General features: G+C 39.2%; 2 protein-coding genes across 2 annotated transcripts in view; one reads left to right on the forward strand and one right to left on the reverse strand.

The window, feature by feature from the left end:
- The first annotated feature begins 777 nt into the window (after positions 1-777).
- LOC149839805 (heat shock 70 kDa protein-like) lies at positions 778-1,137 on the forward strand. Its single transcript, XM_090004930.1, has one exon. It carries the CDS (start codon positions 778-780, stop codon positions 1,135-1,137), a length of 360 nt encoding a protein of 119 aa, XP_089861056.1.
- A 672-nt stretch (positions 1,138-1,809) lies between these two features.
- Positions 1,810-16,136, reverse strand: part of LOC149839806 (uncharacterized) — a 64,014-nt gene continuing 49,687 nt past the window's right edge. Inside the window, exon 9 of the mRNA XM_090002831.1 lies at positions 1,810-2,279. Within this exon, the coding sequence (XP_089858957.1) occupies positions 2,064-2,279 (216 nt within the window). The 3' untranslated portion in view covers positions 1,810-2,063. The remainder of the gene's footprint in view (positions 2,280-16,136) is intronic.

Here is a 16,136-nt window from a genome sequence, read left to right on the forward strand (position 1 = left end):
TTTTAATGTTTGCATCTATATTAATATTATACTTTTTATTTTTATTTTTGTCATTATACTAAAAAAAATTCTTTTATAATTTGATGGGTGCACTCTCTCTAGGGCTGTCAACAGCTCCAGTTTGTACCGAGTACCTGACCCAACATGAACCTGAGAATTCCCAGGTATGGGCATGGAAAGTGCCGACCCGAATATTATTTGGGTCAGCCCAAACCTGAGCCAAGCAATATGCGGACCAGCTTTGGGTCATGATTTTCCTGGATACCCAACCTGACCCGAGTATTATTTTTTAATAAAAATAAAATTTTAAAATTATACCGGTTCCAGTTTGAGATTCTATTTTTGTGACCCAATAAACCTGAACCTGAACACGGCTATTAGTTATATGGGTGACCCATTAACAGCCCCCATTTAAGCACTCCCTCTCTCATATATATAATGCGTCCACTCTTTCGTTCTCTTTTTTCTCTCCCTCAACCTCCCTAATGCTCCCCTTAACATATACTCGCCCGCTTTTATCACCCATTTGAGCGACTTATAATATTAGTAAAAAAGTAAAGTTTATGTAAACTTACAATATTCTTTATCCATATTGTTAACATCTACACTTTTGTTCCACAGACAATATATATATATATATATATACACACACACGTTCCCCGTTTCACATAAATTTTAGAAAGTCTCGTTTCCCAACACGTTTCTCATTTTTCTTTTCCCTTTCTGGCAACCTTGCTACATACTATGACAACCAGACTGATATTTTATTCCAGGTGTATGAAGGAGAGGACTCGTGAAAACAACTTGCTCTGGAAGTTCCAGGTCTCTGGCATCTCTTCTGCTCCTCACGGTGTTCCTCAGATCAACGGCTGCTTTGACATTGATGCAAATGGTATTCGCATCGTCTCTGCAAACGATAAGTCCACCAGACAGAGGAACAGGATGACCATCAACAATGATGAGGGGCGATTGAGCAAGGAGAAAATTGAGAAGTTGGTCCAAGATGACAAGGAATACAATGTAGAGGAAGAGTACAAGAAGGTGGCAGCAAAGGATGCCCTGGACAACTTTATCTACAACATGAGGAACAGACTGCAGATGATTGAAAATAGATCCAGCAGGCAACCCAGTGGCTAAACAAGAACTAGCTTGCAGAGGTAGACGAGTTTGAGGACCAGATGAAGCTGGAGAGCATTTTTGCAGGTGAGTCGGCTGTCTGTGGGAGTGGTGATTAGCCAATGAAGTAAAAGTCAACTAAGAACTACTCAGGGAACCTCTCTCTCTCTCTCTCTCTCTCTCTCTCTCTCTCTCTCTCTCTGGCAACTGTTTTTTGTTAAACTTGTATTATCATCCAGTCTGGTGACTCGGAATACTTGAAGACCGAAGAAATGGAACATGAAGGTGCTTGGGGAAGTATGTAAAAGAATAGTGTGGCAGAGAAGGGAAATGGAACGTGTGAACCTCAACCATAGAGCACTACAGAAGGGAAGGCATCAACCGTTCCTCAGACAAATCCTTAACAAGAAATAGCAGATTGCGAAGATAACCGATGGAAAAGTGCAGGTGGTTATGATGTTTATTTATTTAGGGGTTTCGGTTTCGGTGATTGTGGAAAATATTAAAGGTTTGTTTTGGTATCTACTGCTCTTGTAAATCAACTATACTTGAAGATCTATGAATGGTGGAGCTGCAAAATTAAAGTGAAGGTGTTTACGAGGCATACATTAACTGGTCTAAACAAAGTGATTTGGAAATATATTAAAGGATGGTATTGGTATCTATAACTTCAGTAAATCAACCATATATAAAGACATTTTATAACAAGACGTTAGTGTGTTTCAATCTTTTTTTATGTGTCCAAATAATTTGACATAGAGCCGTTAAGCAAACTTGATTAAGATCACCTATACAACTGCTTGTCAGATATGTCCCCGTCAATAAATTAAGAAAAATAGGCAGTGGAGGAACTCACTATGATTACATCATCATGTGAACAGGTAGCTTGTAGCTTTGCATAGAAATCCAATGTAGCTTAACCTAGCACTCCGGAATGGCGGGATATTTCAACCAAGACCGCTATAACTGGAGACGGTTTTGATAGCTTCCTCTTCCATCTCAACAAGTGAACGACAAAATGCTTCAACATCATGCGCTTCTTCCTTCAGAGGGAACCTAAATTCCTTCCAATGGTATTGCCCAAAGCCATCCTTAGTGATCAAACTGGGCACCTTGCCAAGCACATCAAATCCACTGTGATCGACAGATAACATGAAGGCATCCTACACAAAATATCACAACCTTAGCCGCAATATAATATTACATTGTGTTTATATAAAAGTGCTTGAACCATGAGCATAATACAAATCTGAAACAAGCATGCTCAGTTTTCTTGTATAATGGATTCCCTTTACGTAGAACTGGTGGTCCTCAAGCACATCATTCTACCGAACTTCCCAATTCTTATCTCTATTCATGTTAGAATGTTAGATTGCAGCAACCACATGTCACAAAATGCAAGTTAACAAACAAAACCCACCAGTCTTGGGAAAGACATCATAAAATTCAGCTGAGGGGTTAGTGTTCAGTTATAAGCTAGTTCTTTCATAAAGACAACAATAAAATGCAATTATCAACTTCTTTACTTTTCTCTCTGTTGCTTAATGTTCCTTTTAGCCTAAGTTTGTGTACACCTTCAAACTTCCCCTCATCATTTATGCTTCCTTCTTTGCATTTGCACCCTTTTTCATCTATCACATTCTCTTGCATGTCTGCTACAAAGTGATAATGCTCAAACTATGTCACATAAGCGCGGGTGAGGATACGGGTGTGACACTTTAAAAAAAACTTGGGTGCGGGGAGAGAGAGAGAGAGAGTAATGGGTAGGTGCAAAATGATACGTGCTAAATGAGTTTTTCAGGGTTTTTGCATTTTATTTTTAAATTCTAACCTTAAAGATGTGATCTATGTACTTGATTTTATAGGGATCAGTTCCGATACATAGGCAGGTTTTTATAAGGTTCAAAAAATCAATAGTCCAAAATCCTTGTAAGTTTTTTAGGTTCCAAATATCATTTTTTTACATCGAAAACACATGATCCAAGTGTGGATTCCTGGTAAATCGACCATGCCCAATACATATATGGGGTCAGAACTGCGGAAAAAACACCAGAAGGGCAGAAAAAACCCATTTAGTATCTATGTCACACGGACTCTTCTAAAAGGGCACCACACCCGCATCGCACCCAAGTGGGTGCGACACTTGGACACAACTTCCTTTGTGTTAGGTGAAGTCAACCACATTGAGGTCCAATTCTATCCAAAAGTAGATTCAGTAACTCTAATCAAGTCCGTTTATATCTATGTCACATGGGGGCGGGTGCGGGGGTACGACACTTTCAAAAACTTTGGGTGCGGAGGTGCGGCAAGGGCAAAAATGTATATATATATATATATATATATATATATATATATATATATATATATATATATATATATATATATATATATATATATAAAGTTTTAACAGTTAACATTGTCATAATATCATTCATCATGCATGAAATATATCAACCTAAATATCAATCAAATAAGTAAAGCAGAAAAGAACTAAATTACATACCAAAGTATATCCTGATAAAGTAATGGATCTTAATAATTTTCTTCTTCATCATCAAATGCATCATTAGAAGGAATACTGGGCTCAGCTAAATCCATATTTGTTATGTTGAAATCATGCTTTCCCTCGAAGTCACACTCTTCTGGGTTTACATCCCAAAATTTGGATGCTCCTTGCCTGCGTTACAAACCCAATTTGAAAATGTTAAATACAATACAAATATATTTAAATGAAAACTAAGAAATAAACAAATAACTAAGAGAGCAAATTAGTACCTGTATTCATCATTGGTTCACGAAAGTAATCGAAAATTTGAATGAACATATATTAAATCCCTTGCACGCTTGCTGGTGAGTTTGTTTCTCTTCATGTTGTGGATTTGAGAATATGTGCTCCAATTTCTTTCACAACAAGATGAACTAGCAGGCTGCGATAGCAATCTTAATGCAAGACGTTGGAGAAGAGGTGTTTCTGATCCAAATGTTGACCACCATGTGATAGGATCTATATTATCTTCTTCTCTCACGAATAATGTTGGTCCATATAATCTCGAAGATGAAAATTTTTCAAACTCTTATGTGACTTGATGGAGAAGATATGCTTCTGAAAAAATCTTGTCATACATATATTTTTATGTCTTGATAGCTTTGGGTCTAAATTTGGAGGGACACATCCAATACCACCAGCCCGCCACTTATTTGCACAATATTTTAGATTAAGAGAATATGACATGCAATGCAAAGGAGTGTTGCTCTTATCCCATCTTCTGACTAAAATAGAATGAATATGATTAAAAAATTCAGAATTATCCAATGCAGGATTTTTTTCTTCATGATTGAAAACTATAGCTTATATTTTTTCAATCATATTATCCCACATTTCATAAACTCTATGAAGCATGGGCTCATCCTTATCAACTTCTCTTAACATTTCCCAAATAGGTTGCGTAAATTGAAGGAACTATACCACTCTGTCCAAAAACTCATCATCAAGAATGAATCTTTTAATTTCTTGAGCCTTGATATCATCATCAGCACGATAGAATGTCCAATTTTCATCAGTCACCATGTTAATCAAAGCATTTTTCACTCTTTTAATCATCTTCACCATCACAATGATGGACGCAAAACGTGTTTCAGCGACTTTCAACAATTTCAAGTCAGAATGCCTATTAAATGTAACATTAGCACGATGGTGGTTAACGACAAAATTCCTAATGCTTTTTGCATTTCTTTCTAAATCTTCAATCCATGAACATAAAGCATATGCTTATGAATTTTCTTCTTCTTTGGGGTTGCAGATGCTCTTTAGGGCCAGATTTAAGTTGTGTGCTACACAGGAAGTCCAAAAAATATGAGGGTACTCACTCTCCAAACTCAACGCTGCACTTTTACAAACTGGAGCATTGTCTGTAATGATTTGTATCACTTTCTGATCACCCACTTCTTTTATGATTTCTATAAACAATCCTTTCAAATACTCTACATTTTTATATTCCCTAGATGCATCAACTACTTTCAAGAATATTGGGTCATGAAGCGAACAAGCAATGAAATTGGTCAGTGGATGCCTTTGAATATCTGTCCATCCATCAGACACAATAGAAACTCCATTTTGCTCCCATGAATATTTTTTAATCTCCAACAACCTCTCCACATTTACCCTCTCTTCTGCAAGAAGTGTGGTTCGTATTTTTTTTAACTTGGAGACACATAACCACTCAAATTATAATTTGCCAAGGATGCTACTAAATCCTTCCAATAAGGATTTTTAGCCGCATTAAATGGGAGTGAACTATAATAAAAATATCTCCCAACTTTTCTATCCAATTCTTCTCTTTCATATGTATTGAATGTTGCTTGTATCGTTCTTCTACCTCACATTGACTTTTTTTTTCAGCATCTTCTTGGTGGATTGCAAATGACACACTAACTGCACAAGAATCGGCCATTGCCTTTCTCTTCTCATATTCTTCTTGTATTTTCTTGTATTGTCTTCGCATTGCCCCATCAACTTCTCATATTCTTCTTGTCCTGGTATCTTCAACAAATGAGCATTCACTCTTGTGTAAGACCCAACAAAATCTCTTTCGCAGAGCTTGCATCGAAATCCCTTGTTTTCACCACCTCCTTCTCCAGTTGTTGCAACTATATCTACATGTACCCATAGTGGCCCCACATCATCAATCTCACTACAACTATCAGCAGAACTCACATGTTGGGACGAGGATGACGCAAGTCCTTTCCCTTTATCCATCATTTTTATCCTGAAAACACAAAAAAAATACATTCAAAATTTTAAATCAATTATACAGACATTATATATATATATAAGGAGCAAGGAAAAGGGATCTACCCCTCCCCTGCCAAAAACAGGGAGGGATTCAGCCCCTCCCCTGAAATAAGAGGGAGCGAGGATAGGAGCTCGACCCCTCCCTAGGCAAAAACAGAGGGAGCGGGGGTGGGGGCGGGGGGGGGGGGGGAATCAGCCCCTCCCATGCTGACCCAATAAAAGAGCGAGAGGGGGGGCTCGGCCCCTCCCCTGCCGAAAACAGAGGGAGCAGAGGGGGGCTCAGCCCCTACCCAGCCAACCCAACAAGAGAGCGAGAGGGGGGGCTCAGCCCCTCCCCTGAAATCAAAGGGAGCAGGGTGGGGGCCTCAGCCCCTCCCCTGCCGAAAACAGAGGGAGCAGGGGGGCTCAACCCCTCCCCTGCCGACCCAACAAGAGAGTGAGAGGGGGGAGGGGCTCGACCCCTCCCTTGCCGACCCAACAAGAGAGCGAGAGGGGGGGCTCGGCCCCCCTCCCCTGTCGACCCAACAAGAGAGCGAGAAGGGAAAGGGGGGGGGCGCGGCTCGACCCCTTCCCTGCCGACCCAACAAGAGAGCGAGAAGGGGGGCGCGACCCCTCCCCTGCCGACCCAACAAGAGAGCAAGAGGGCGCAGGGGGGCTCGGCCCCTCCCCTACCGACATAAGAAGAGAGCGAGAGGGAGCCAGAGGGTACGTACCTGCGACGAGGGACAGAAGGAGCCTAGGAGGTGGCTCGGGGCGTCGGGAGGAGAGCGCTCGAGCTGAGCTGCACGGGAGAGGAGAGATTAGGGAAAAAAAAATTGCCCTAATCTTCATTTTCATCGGGTTTTTATTTTAATGTCAGAAACATGGACGAAAATGACTCTGGGTGTGTTGACCGCACCCAGGGTCGTGTTGACCGCACCTGGTGCCGCACGCGCACCCACGTCGCGTCGACGCGGGTGCGGCACCTACTTTGCCGAGTCCCTGTGACTTAGGTTTATATATATAAATATATATATATATATATATATATATATATATATATATATACACACACACACACAAATACACGTAGTGTTAGCTTAAAACTGTTAAAAATTATATAATATCCTCCCTGTACCCCCACACCCAAGTTTTCTTAAAGTGACACATTGTTGCATCCGCACCCGCACCCATGTGACAGTTTAGCATGTATCAATTTTGCACCTACCCATCTCTCTCTCTCTCTCTCTCTCTCTCTCTCTCTCTATATATATATATATATATATATATATATATATATATATATATATATATATTAACAGTTTCAAGTTAACACTAATGAAATAAAAATAACTATCATATTATCAATTCATCATACATAATTTCATGTAATAAATCAAATTAACAATCTACCATTCATCATGCATAAATTCACATTTTCGTCCTTAAAACCAAAAAAAATAAAAATCATAAAAAAAAATTGGCCGACTTAGAACCCAACCCAAGGTTGGGTTTGGCCCTTACACCAATGAGGGGAGGAAGAGAAAGGAAGAAAAAAGAGAAGAGGTGGCGGTGGAGGGAGGAGAAGGAAGAAGAAGAGAGGAGCAAAAAGGAAGAAGAAGAAAGAGAGGCGGAGGAACAAAGAGAGAGAGAGACTTTACCGTTGTCGTCGCTGCCACCATCAGAAGAGGAGTCAGGGAGGTCAAGGAGGAGTCGTGTCCTAACCACCACCACCACAACCCCCCCCCCCCCACTAAATTTTTTTCAATGGACCAAAATAAACTTGGTAAAAGTTGATCGGGTCCATTTTGAACACATATAACCATGGGTGCGTTAGAACATCAGTTTTCACCAGATCTGATCTGCAAAAGAAGGAAAAGTGAGAAGAAAAAAATAGGAGAAAGAGGAGACGCTGAGTCGATTTTGCTGCACACAGGCTCACAATTTTTCATTACATTATTGTGGTCTGGTTTAATGTATTTAAGCATTAGGTATTAGGTTACAACTTATGGACATGATTGTCCTATAACAAGTTACAATATTACATCCGTGCCCCCAATAAACACGTCAATGTGCAATCCCAGTTTGGGTCTGGGTCAGACCCAAACTGGGTCCAGCACTACACGGCACTTAATACCCTCCCTCAAGTTGTGCATGATCTTGAACCATGGACAACTCGTTTTCCAGGAACCAAAATTTGTTTTTTGTCAAACCCTTTGTAAATAAATTCGCGACCTGGTCTTTTGTAGGAATGAAATGAGGCTCAATCTCTTTGTCTTCAACCTTCTGTCGAATATGAAATGTTGATCTATCACAATGTGTTTTATCTTACTGTGAAAAATAGGATTAAAGGATATATTAATGGCACTTTGATTGTCACACAATAAAATAGACTTGGAGATATGTTCCTCCAATTCATTCAACAAATGTCTTGTCTAAGTAGCTCCAACAGTTGCAGCAGCCATCGATCGATATTCAGCCTCAATACTTGATCTAGCTACTGCTTTTTGTTTTCCACTGCTCCAGGATACTAGGTTTTCCCAAGAAAGATGCAATATCTGAAAATCGACCTCCTTTCATCAGGATCTTCTGCCCAGTCCGCATCACTGTAGATCATGACATCATGCATGCTTCCTCTTTTCCAACTTTTCTGATACACCAACCCATCTCCAATGGTACCTTTTAAGTATCTCAACACTCTCTTGACTGCATCCATATGCCTTGTTCGTGGCTCATGCATAAACTACGACACTTGGTTGACAGAATAAACAATGTCAGGGCGAGTAAAGGTAAGATATTGAAGCATGCCAAATACACTGTGATATCTTGTAGGATCTGTGAACTGAGCTTTTGATGTAAGACACTCGAAGTAGACAAAGGCTTGCAATCTTGCATACCAAATTTCTTCAATAAATCTAATGTGTATTTATGTTGTGTCAAGGTCAGGTAACTATCCTTCTTGTCTACCTCGACCCCAAGGAAATAACGCAAATCTCCCAAATCTTTCATCTTAAACCTTTGACTTAATAGTCCTTTTATTTCTTCAATGTGATTCATTGAATTCCCTGTAACTATAATATCATCAATGTATATCAACAACAAGGTGGTTATGCCTTTATCCTTGAAGATAAATAAGGAGTGGTCTAAGAGAGATCTAGAGAACCAATGCCTCTGTATTTCTAAGAAGAAACTCTCAAACCACGAGCATGAGGCCTGCTTCAAACCATATATGGCTCTTTTTAGTCTGCATACATATGTGCTTGGGTCTCCCTCAGCATATCCTGGAGGTTGTTCCATGTAAACTTCTTCCTTCAAGTCTCCATGAACAAATGCATTTTTGACATCTAACTGACTCAATGTCCATCCATGTTTGACGACTAAAGACAATATAATTCTTATTGTCCTCATTTTAACCACAGGACTGAAAGTCTCATCATAATCCTGACCATATTCCTGTGTAAATCCTTTTGCAACAAGTCTTGCTTTGTATCGTTCTATAGTGCCATCGGGTTTGTATTTGATTTTATAAACCCACTTGGAATCAACAACATTTTTGTTAGGAGGTCTAACAACAATTTCCCATGTCTGACATTCATGAAGTGCTTCCACTTCTTCATTCATGGCCTCAATCCATTTGTTTGATTTCACAGCATGATGAAAAACCAGATTGAGGTAAGCATGCTTGACCTGAGTCAATATTATTTTGGTCAGCCGAGTTTGTTTCTTGAGTACACTGAGGTGAGCAATCACCATAAGCATCTGCAAATAATTATGCATTCATCCACGGATGATAAACTTCTTCTCTGGGAATCCTTCGACGGGTATTCAATGATACATCTCCAAGATTACTCTCGTCAAACACAACATTCCTGGAAATCTAAACACGCTTAGTCATGGGGTCATAACACCGATAACCTTTATAATCATCAGCATATCCTACAAATCTACACTTGAAAGCCTTTGGTTGGAATTTGTTCCTGAGAGAATCATCAATATGAACATAACAAATGCATCCAAACACACGCAGAGCATTATAATCGGGTTGAATGCCGAAAAGAGAACAGAATGGTGAACTATTTTGCAAAACTGCCATAGGCAGACGATTTATAATATAGACAGCTGAATGGAATGCTTTTGTCCACAGACTAATGGAAAGATTACTGTTGTGCATCATGCTCATGGCCGTTTCAACAATATGTCTATCTTTCTCTCAGCGACCCCATTTTGTTGTGGCGTATGTGGACAAGACACTCTACGCTTTATTCCATTACTTTGGAGAAAATCAGTAAAATCCTTCGATGTATACTCATCACCTCCATCACAATGAAAATGCAGAATATTGGTAGAGAAATGGTTTCGAACAAAGGCATGAAAGTTGCAAAATATGGGAAAAGTTTCAGACTTATGCTTCATAAAGAATATCCAAGTATAACGAGAGTAGTTGTCAATAAAGATGAGATAATATCTGCTGCCAGAAGAAGAGCATACGGGCGCAGGACCCCAGACACCTGAATAAATAATTTCAAAGGATCTTGAAGCTCTTTTATTTATAGAATCAAAAGGAAGTACATGATTCTTACGCATCTGACAACTGGGATACTTTTTATTACTGTTCTCAAGAGCTAAGCTTGATTTAGGAAATAATTTGCTTGATACAATTTTCTCAAGAAAAGAATAACTGCAATGACCAAGACAATCATGCCAAAGACTTGGCTTATTACATTTGGAAAGACTAAAAAGAGACTCGGGACCTGACGTAGATAACTCAGACTGAAAAGACATAGACTTCAATAAGGGCTTCAAGACGGGACTGGTACGCGCAAATGGATCTTCCTTGAAGATGTACATATTTCCTTTTCGCTCCCCTTCAATGAATGTCTCCCTCGTTTGAAGATCCTTGACATATATAGAAGAGGGAGTGAATTCAACATAAGATGGTGTATCATCAACAAGTTTAGACACAGAGATGATGTTCTTTTTTATGTTAGGAGCATGAACAACATTTGACAAATTGAGAGACGATTTTGACAGAGGAATGATTGCATTACCAATGTGAGAAATGTGATGGTGAGATCCATCTCCAATAACAATACTATTTTTACCAAAGTAAGGAACCGAGTTCGAGAGCTTACCAACATCGCCTCTAACATGGGTCGCTGCTCCTGAATCAACATACCATGATCCTTGATCATTCTGTTTCAAGTGTAACCCAGATAGTGCTGCCAGCAAAAGTTGTTTCACCTCCCCATCAGACTTGGTAACATTATCTTCCTTCTTGCTCTTAGTGTTTTGCAATTTGCCTTCATTTTGAGGATTAAACCAGCAATTTGCCTTAATATGTCCCTTTTTATTGCACAAGTAACATGTCGGGACAACTCTTTGAGTTTGGCTCTTCGCATTAGAGTTGAACGACATATTGGGTATGGGAAGCAAACCTGGACCTGCAAATCTACCACGACCTCTTCCTCCTCTGAAGCCATTTCCTCCACGACCACGACCAAAGGAGAACCCAATGGCTAAGACATCTTGGGAGTCAGATTGAGCACCAGAATCTTCAGCGATGCCTTTCAATGACATTTCGTATTGTAGAAGTTTTGCTCAGAGATCTTCAAATATAGGAAGCGCGGGCAAGCACAACAATGATGTCACCAATACATGATAATCTGAGCCTAAACCATTCAATGTCTGTTGCACTTTATCCTTGTCCGGCACTTCACATCCAATAATGGCTAGTTGATCTGTAATAGTTTTCATCTTATTCAAGTAATCCATGATAGATAGACCACGTTTCTTAAGAAGCTGGAATTCACGCTTGAGAAATAAAACTCTTGCTTCAGATATCTGAGAGTATGTTTGTGTCAACCTGTTCCACAATTCCATCGTTGTGCAATCGTCGGGGATAGCAACTAGTACTTGTTAAAATATAGTATGTGTATGGATCTGGATCCAGATCCATCCGCACGTTAAATGAAACACATGCACAATACTGTTTCATTAATGGCATTCTTGTAATACTTCTGTAACAAAAGACTCATTGTATATCTGCTCCTTTTTATAAAGCTTAGGGCTTGGAGGTCGAGCTATTGTGCGCCGCCCCAGCCATTGTGCATCTCCCTCTCTCTCTCTCTTCTTGTTTCCTGTGAAGCTGAACCACACACATACGAAATCTCATATGGTATCAGAGATATGGTTGCAGAATCCTATCAAAGGCGTGTTCAGCGAGATCTGAAGAAACGGGTTTTGATTCATCTTTCCCCTCTTTTATTCTCCTCTCCTCTCCTTCTCTGCAACTCGTTCTTTTATCATCTTCGTCTTGGTCCCAAAACTAAATAGGTTTGTAAACTTCTGCTACTCATTTTTTTTCTTGATTCTCATTCATCATTTGTCTATCTTCTTCATCATTAAAAATGCTTCATCATTAACGTTTGTCTCTCTTTCCTCGACATCAACGACTGCAGCCATCATTTCTAAGTGTTCTCTTCTGTGATTGCAGTCTGTTTGATTCATCTTTGATTGTAATCTCTTTGATTCCAGCAGTTTTTCCTTTCCTTTATTGTTGTTTTAGTGTTCTCTGTGCAATGCCTATAGGCAGATTATAACAGCTTACAATCTTGATTCTGAATCTGCAAAAAAAACAAAAAAAAGGAATTTCCTTTCAAGATATTGGTAGCACAGATACATGCATTGTTGAAGTTTTACTGATTGATTAAGTGATCTCAAATCTGTTTGTTTCTTTTCATTCGTCTTGCTTGCTTATTCATTGTCCTCTGCAAATTTCTTGAGTCAGCTCGTTATAGAAAAACTTACTCATTCTAATTTTTTGTCCTGAAAGGGACAAATCCTTCCTTTTATATGGAGTCAGGATCTCGATGAACATCTGGATGGTTTAGTTCCTATACTACCACGGCTTATTTTGCAGGAAACCAAGGATGAGAAGGGTGACAATTATCATTTCTATTAAGAATCCAGAGTATACAGCTTGGAGGAAGCGGGATCAGTCTTTGGTTGCTTATATTACGTCAACACTCTCTCAAGAAGTGTTAGTTACTCTTTCAGATGATTTTACTGCGGCGGATCTGTGGAGCAAGTTGTCTCAGACATACTCTCAGATATCAGAAACCCGAGTTATGTACTTAAAAAATGAATTTCAAAGTTTGAAGAAAGACTCCATGACAGTCATGGAATACATAGGCCGCTTGAAGAGTATTACTGACCAATTGGCGGTTATTAGAAGTGCTATTGCAGATAAAGATAAAGTTCAACAACTTCTCAATGGATTGGGCCCTGATTTTGAAATGTTTACCACAGCTTTATAATGCCTTCCTCACTTGCCCACCTTTGACGACCTTCAAGCGAAACTTTTCCAGCATGAGATGATTATGAAACAAAGGGCAGAAGGAAATGAATCATCTCGTTCTCATTCAGTTTTGGCCATGGACACTTCTGTAGGTTTTGGACGAGGGAATGGAGGGCATCAAGAAGGCAGAGACCGCAGACGTTTTGGGCAGAGAGGACGTGGTATCTTGCCTACACCTAATATTTCAGGGGTTTTTAATACAAGAAATCAGAGGAGAGTGCCCACTTGTTTCTTATGTAACAAAAGAGGACATGTGAAAGTTGATTGTTGGTTTAATCCACAGAATAGAGGAAAAGTAAACAAAATTGAAAATAAATCAGCTACTACTGTGGACACAAAAGCGTCATCTATAGATGTGCAACAACTTTTGTTATCAGCATTGTCACAGATGACGATCAAGCAAAATGAACAAGGCGAGTGGTATGTTGATTCCGGTGCTGCCACACATGTTACGGGTAATGCGGGTAAGTTATCTCACTTATTGCCTTATTTTGAAAAAGGTAGTATAGTTATGGGAGATGGAACTTATCACTCCATTAGTCATACTGGCAGTGCACATATCCCTATGTCAAAGTCCTCACTTCACTTGTCCAATGTCCTTGCTCCTAATATTAAAAAGAACATTGTTTTGTAGCTAAACTTGTTGACGATATGAATTCTTCCGTCGAATTTACTCAATCTTCTGTTTATGTTAAGGATCTACGAACGAAAAAGACGTTCGCTAAGGGAGAGCGACAAGGAAACATGTACGTCTTTAAGGAGATTCCTTCAGTGTCTTCGCCTTCAGTCCCAGTCCTCCAGTTGAAGTCGTCCAAGCATTCTTCAGTGTCTTCGCCTTCAGAGTCTTTGTTTTTCCCTTCATTGGAAGTTTTTAATTCATCTCATTGTAATAAGCCAGATATTTGGCATAGTCGTTGGGACATTGTAGTCGGGGTTGCGTTGAAAATCTTGTATCTGATGGTCTTCTTCCAGAGTCTAGTTTATGTTCATTTTTTGATAATAATAATAATAATAAATGTTCTTCATGCGAACTCTGCAAAAGTCATGTTCTTCTGTTTCATATTATTAATAAAAGGGCTTCAAAACCATTTGAAATTATTTATTCTGATGTTTGGGGACCCGCACCTATTCCTTCTCTTTCTGGCAGTTGTTACTATGTTATCTTTATTGATTCTTATTCCTGTTATACTTGGATATATTTCTTGAAACATAAGCATGAAGTTTTCCAAATATTTTGAGAATTTCATTCGATGGTCAAAACAAAGTTTTGTTGTGATATTGTGCATTTACAATGTGATGGTGGAGGAGAGTATTCATCGAACGAGTTTATTGCCTTTCTTCGGGATAAAGGAATAAGTCGACAGGTTTCTTGCCCTCACACCCCTCAACAAAATGGGGTTGCGAAGAGGAAACACAGGCATATTGTCGAGAGTGCGATGAGCATATTACATGATAGCAATGTGCCCGTTAGTCTCTAGACAGAAGTTTTTCACACATCTGTTCATGTGCCTTCCTATGGCACTTCTGGACAGAAAATCTCCCTATTATATTTTATTTGGGCAACATCCCTCTTATGATGAGCTGTGTGTTTTTGGTTGTGTATGTAATGTACATATTGATTCATCTCTGCGAAATAAGTTTCAGGACAAGGTCGTCAAGTGCAGATTTGTTGGGTATGCGGATGAATACAAAGGCTATCGATACTATGACCCTACTACAAAACGTATTAGGACCTCCAGAAATGTTGTTTTTGATGAACGAAATTTTCAGGTCAATAACTCTGAAGAGTTGCCATCTCGAGAAGTAGAGGTATATGATCCATGGATGAGCGCAGATCTTTTTGCTAATACAGGAGAAACATGTCAGGCAAATTATCCTTCCTTCGATTTGAGTAGGGAGATGAATGACTCACATATGCATGTTGAATTATCTCCAGTTGAGTCACCCCCAATAGAATGCTTCTCTGGACAAATATACACTAGACGGGACAAAAATACAAAGCCAAGGAATGTGGAAAGCATCGCCAATGATCTAGCTCAAAAGCCGTCACGCATTAGGCATTCTATTCAACGATGGGTGAGTTATGAGACCTTTTCCATTGATTTCCAATTGTTTATGTCTCAGCTCACAAAACAGGATGAACCCACTTGTTTTAATCAAGCTCTTCAATCCCGTCATTGGACTGAAGCTATGAATGAAGAAATGGAAGCACTTCATGAATGCCAGACTTGGGAAATAGTACATCGGCCAGAAGGAAAGAATGTAGTTGACTCAAAATGGGTTTATAAAACAAAGTATAAGCCCGAAGGAAGTATTGACAGATATAAGGCGCGACTTGTTGCTCGAGGATTCACACAACAATATGGTGAAGACTACGATGAAACATTTAGTCTGGTAGTTAAAATGGGTACAATTTGTGTCATTATATCCCTAGCAGTCGATCGAGGATGGAGCCTTAGCCAGATGAATGTCAAAAATGCATTCTTGCATGGAACTTTAAAGGAAGAAGCAGTGTTGTGAAAAGCGTTGAGGCGTAGCGAGGCGCTCCACCAAAATCTGAGGCGAGGTGTAAGCCTCGAGGCGCAAAGCGTAAGCCTCAAAAATTTTTTTTATTAAAACTTAAAAAAGACTATAAAAATTATCTAAAATTATAAATAAATAAGAAATGCTTTATTGATGAAGCAACAACCAACAAAAAATAAAAAATCTCAAATAAATACGGAAAAAATATGAACTGCAACATAGAATATCAGTAAGCATCCTTGTGGACAAAAAACAAACGAATTATTGTTTTCTAAAAAGAATCAAAACTGCTCTGGAACTTAACACATAGATCACTTTCTGTCAATGTGCTTAATACAGAAATTCAAAACTGTCATTAGGCTTAATACA

Source organism: Nuphar pumila, chromosome 4, assembly GCF_984573655.1.
Source record: "Nuphar pumila chromosome 4, dmNupPumi1.hap1.1, whole genome shotgun sequence".
NCBI lineage: Eukaryota > Viridiplantae > Streptophyta > Magnoliopsida > Nymphaeales > Nymphaeaceae > Nuphar > Nuphar pumila.

What these genes read in the sequence shown, in the direction of transcription:
- LOC149839805 (XM_090004930.1), top strand. Translation starts at nt 778, where the DNA reads ATGAAGGAGAGGACTCGTGAAAACAACTTGCTCTGGAAGTTCCAGGTC.